Genomic DNA, 4,876 nt, shown 5'->3' with positions numbered 1-4,876 from the left:
TGATGTAGAAAATTCAACGTGGAGTGCACCGTCTCATCCGATTGATCCACGTAGTCATCACTTTCCAACACACATTTAATATCTGTAGATCAATTTTTTCATTTAAAAATCTCGTACGATGAAAATATCCCTATTTTTTGAAAAAATTATAACATTCTATATCCATATTATGACATCCTGTGTCTATAATATGCACAGAATGTCATAATTTTTTCTAAAGAATATGGATATTTTTGTCATTCAAAATTTTCAAACGAAAAAATCGATCTGTAGGCATCAAATATGCATTGAAAAGTGGTTGGACTAAAATACCCCTCTCATATTATGATATCTTAAGCCATATTGTAACATCCTAGGTTATATTATGTCATAGGATGTCATAATTTTTTTTCAAAAATCAGAAGTATTTTTGTCATACAAAATTTTTAAATAAAAAAATCGACCTGCAAGTATTAAATGCGCATTAGAAAATGATGGCACATGGACCAATCGGATGAGGCGCTGCATTCTACGTCAGATTTTCTACAAAGCCCACAGTGTATAAAAATTTCTCTTTAGCTTCGTTCCCTCATGCTATCTTGATAACCTCGGGCCCAACAAATGGCCTGTGTAAAAAGAATAGTTCCTTCATGTGGAGGCATCGTATATCTTTTTGGCATCAGAAATCAAAGAATTAGAATCCATGGAAGTAAGAGCAACACGTAAGACCAGAAATCAGGCTCAAATTGTTCTCCACAAATTGTCAATCACATCTCAAGACCACAAAGTCAGTCACCATTGTTATCAAGAATCTTTGGAGAAAGTCATAAGGCTGAGGCTCTCTTACTCCATAAAGTTTAGCTTTAGTTTATGGGTTCAGATTGTATCTTTCGTATGAAAGAGTGATTCACATTTTTTTATGACATTAATCATTCAGTGGCATGATAGCCACTTCGAGATCTATGAGGCATATGGAGCAAAGATGGAGTGTTTTGAGAGCTGTGAAAGATGCAATCCAAAGGTTGATGTTGCAAAAGAAGATCAATCATTTTTTTGTATAAAAGATATAGCCCGAACCTTTAATTTCTCATCTACCGGATTTTTCAACTTGAAATGATGGCTTTGAAATGGAGAACACAAGATAATAGAAGAAGGTGGATAAAATAGTCCAATGAGCATGTAATTAAACAAATAATTTCAGCATTTTACTAGGCCAAAGTTGGACTGCATAGGCGAGCTAGTTGTGAATCTTCTTTAATTTTTTTTTGGTAATCCAGAGTTCATCAAACTATTCTAATATAAATACAATCGTAAGAATCAGAAAATACGATGTCTAACAATTGAAAAGAAAAATCAGATATAGACTTTCATAATGTAGAATCTATGAGCTAATAGCGAATCTTCTTTCATGAGACGGGACTGAGTGCACAAGAAATTAGGCTACTAAAGAAATATATCAAAATTATTGAACACTAAGTCAATAAATGATCACAACAAAAGATCAACAATGATTGTGGATGGCTGTAGAATGTACGGAGTAGATCGATCATACCGGCTCAAGATCCAAAACAAACACCAAATAAAAAATATTTATGGAGAGTTGCGAGAAAAAAAAATATGAAAGAACAAAAATAAGGAGAGAAAAATAAATTTATTCAAAGAAGAATATAGGCCAATATCTTTCAAAGATGCCTCATGAAAGAGTCTTCACAAGCACAAATAATCTCTCCTCTTTCTTTTTTCACACGTTCCAAAAAAGACACCAATGGTTTCTTCAAATAGACATCATATAGGTAGGAATTTTATTCTTATTTGAACTTACAAGCCACACACTATGAAGGAGACACCAATGGTCTCTTTAAATAGATATCATGTAGGTAGAAGTTTAACTACTATTTGAAGTCACAAACCAAAATCCCACTAGAACATAAATTCTAACAATTTTTAGAAAAAAATATATAAATAGAGTAATACTAAAAATAAAGTTCTATTTCAAATAGAATACACAAAAAATAGAATCATTAGACACACAATGACTTTCAGCTGGCATGGTGGATGTGACAAGCTAGCGTTTGAAGAGTTCCAAGCAATGCTCTTGATCTAAATTCCTGCTCCAAAACTTCTTGTAGTACTCGTCATATGTGAAGCTCCTATATATGGCCGGGGATCCTTCGCCGGTAAGTTTCATTGCGGGGCTGATGACGGCACCGTTACATGGACAAAGGAAAGATGCCACGGATATCCTTTCTTTGTCTGAATTGACTACCGCCCGATGCCAAACACTCTTGTACCTACCATTACTTAATGCCTGCATTAACAAATCCCGTTCTCAAATATTAAAATTAGTGTACCGTTGCTAACTGAAATTTTGAAGAACTTTCCACCATGTCCCAAATGCTGACATTATGCGTGAGATGTAAGCACTTTGAGATAGCATGGAATCAGCTATGAATCATAGAGTTTTGTGAGCCTACGTCACCTGTAGTTGGTCGCCTATGTTGATCACTAAAGCATTGGGGCGGGGATCCACTCTGATCCATTTGTCATCCTTGAGAACCTGCAAGCCAGCCACCTTTTGGTCCTGAAGAAGAATCGTCAGAGCATTTGGATCAGTATGGGCTTGTAGACCATATGTGAGCTCAGGCTCCGGGCACTGGGGGTAGTAGTTTATGGCCATGTGTTGTTCTTGCTCGCCAAGAACCTTCTCAATGTAGTCCTCCTCCAAACCCAGGCTCAAAGATATCAAACCAAGGAGTCGGAAGCCTAGTTGACGAACTTCCCTACAATACGTGCTTACCACTTCCCTGATAAGGGAGGAAAACAAATCAGAGCAAGCTTTTGAGATCAACTTATCGACGTAGTTTACAAAGAGAACAAGTGAGGCAAAGTAAGTAAATTTCAATGTGCCGGAGTCTAGTGACTATTTCACCTTGTAGCTATGGATGTTATTGGTGATGGGCCTCCTGCCCCTCGACTTTAGCGCTTCGCATGTGACTTCACATGGATGGTCAAGTCTTTTGTGGTCTATACCTTTAGCCTTAGATTTCCTAGAGGCTCTGCTTAAGGATGGGCTGCTTTCTTTAACGAACAGGCATGATGATGGCCGCTATGAGGCTTCTGTTCACCCCCGCTAACTAGATCCAAAGTGAAAATGCGAGCTACGTCTCAGCCATGGATATATTCGGTCTTCCTTCTGGTAAGAAGTCTCCGTGACTGTAAAATTGCCACACTTTTGTTGTTGACAATAAAATATTCGTGCCATCTTATTAAGAGGTCTTGGGGCTGGCTCATAACATGCTAGAGATTCCTATCATGACATATCCTTACTTTAAGAAAGTTGAATTAAAAACCGTGGTTCCCTTTAAGACAGTAACCTATAATATTAATTAATCTTATTTAGATAAATAAAACAGATCTTAACCTTATTACCAAGAGTGATAGCTTACGAAGGATTAATTTATAGAGCTTCCTTCCTATTTAAACTGCTTAAACAAAAGAGGCGCCTACAATCCGTGAAGCTTTTTCCCCTCCCAGTACAAAGTCAATGGTTCATGGTATCAAAAAGTTTGCTTCAAGTTGTGCTCATTATGTGACACCGAGGCCTGGATCCAGGGCCCAGCCCAGCTGCAATCAGGCCTGCCTGCAAAGGCGGTGAATTACCGTGTTCCTCCGCACGTGTCTGTGGGTCGGGCGTGACGGATGATCCAGAAGTCATCACGATACGAGCATCGTGAGGCGAGAACATCGATAATTGCGCGCACCGAATCGCTGTGCACGACGAAGTCGCCCTTGAAGTCCCGATGCCGAAGATTTGTCCTCAGGTAACAAAGATCGGACCAGCCTAAGCCAACTAGCTTAGAGTTGCAATTAGCTTAAACAAAGAAGTTTTGGCACCACTTGGGTGGTGGTTTTTCGTTTTCATGTGCCCCATCCCAGGGAACACTATGTCCAATTAAGGAAACAGTAGAGAAACCAGACTTTGTTCCAAATACAGACCTGAACGAAGGGGGTTTGGAAGGCCACACTGGCACGAAGTCCTCCAGAGGATAGCAGTGAAGCCGAAGATAGTCTCTCCAGTTGCGAACTGTCTCCTTCCGGATATTAAAGCTCGTCGACAACCTTATCTTCTTTGCAGGGTCATCGGAATAGAGCTTCGCCTTCTCCTCCGGAGGGAGGCTGAAGAATTCACGGGCAATTGCCTTCATCTCGACCATCAATCCAGTAGGCATCCCATGGTTCACGATCTATGGGCAAAAGAATATGAAAACTATGTACCCATACTCGGGAGTCACCACGGAATTAATTCAGTTTAGAAGGAGCAAATTAGAGTTTGTGAGTGAGACCTGGAAGAAGCCATAGTATTGGCAGGCGTCGCGGATTTGGGACATGATTTGGGATAAATCATCGGTGGACAGGTCGATGACAGGAATGTTCGCGTCGCTCTCGACTGCGGTCAGCCGGGGCCTCTGAGACTCCGGCCGGATGTAGCTCTCAGGGAGGGTCCGACGGGGGGGTCCGGTGGAGAGGAGTTGGTCCGCCATGCGTGGCGGGAATTAGCCCTGGGGAGTAATTGTTACCGGAGATGGGGGACGAGAGATGGGAGGAAGGTGCGAGGCCCCGAAGAAATGAGCTAACCGACTTTTTAATGGCACACAACCGGCTTGACGTCAGTAATGCATGTATCAAAAACGTCATAATTTGGATGCTTTATATCGTCATTCAACCCAGGTACAGCACACCGTTTTTTTCCCCCAAGAGGGCGTGTTTGGTTAGAGATGACGTGGCATAAAAAAATAAATCCCAAATCTAATATTATATTTAGTATAAAAAGTGGATGAAAGAAATAATAAAATAATTTATGAATTTTATATTTATTTTATAATAAAAGATAAAATAA

The 4,876-nt window shown here is 40.0% G+C and overlaps 1 protein-coding gene across 1 annotated transcript; it reads right to left on the bottom strand.

The window, feature by feature from the left end:
* Positions 1–1,691: 1,691 nt before the first annotated feature.
* Positions 1,692–4,620, bottom strand: LOC105043284 (flavanone 3-dioxygenase 2-like). The gene is made up of 4 exons (XM_019849725.2): positions 4,323–4,620; positions 3,976–4,223; positions 2,459–2,783; positions 1,692–2,287 (listed from the first exon to the last, which is right to left on the bottom strand). The coding sequence occupies exons 1-4, from the start codon at positions 4,518–4,520 to the stop codon at positions 2,045–2,047; spliced, it is 1,014 nt and encodes a 337-aa protein (XP_019705284.1). The 5' UTR covers positions 4,521–4,620; the 3' UTR covers positions 1,692–2,044.
* Between the last annotated feature and the right edge of the window lie 256 nt (positions 4,621–4,876).

The sequence above is a fragment of the Elaeis guineensis genome, chromosome 4 (assembly GCF_000442705.2).
Source record: "Elaeis guineensis isolate ETL-2024a chromosome 4, EG11, whole genome shotgun sequence".
In the NCBI taxonomy this organism is placed as follows: domain Eukaryota; kingdom Viridiplantae; phylum Streptophyta; class Magnoliopsida; order Arecales; family Arecaceae; genus Elaeis; species Elaeis guineensis.
Note: the sequence above shows the minus strand (reverse complement) of the source record. Positions and strands in the feature narration are given on the sequence as shown.

Excerpts from the sequence above, each read along its gene's own strand:
- LOC105043284 (XM_019849725.2), bottom strand. The coding sequence starts at position 4,520 with ATGGCGGACCAACTCCTCTCCACCGGACCCCCCCGTCGGACCCTCCCT. Across the intron at positions 4,224-4,322 it reads AATACTATGGCTTCTTCCAG|ATCGTGAACCATGGGATGCC; the intron begins GTCTCACTCACA and ends TTTTGCCCATAG. Across the intron at positions 2,288-2,458 it reads ACATAGGCGACCAACTACAG|GCATTAAGTAATGGTAGGTA; the intron begins GTGACGTAGGCT and ends TTGTTAATGCAG.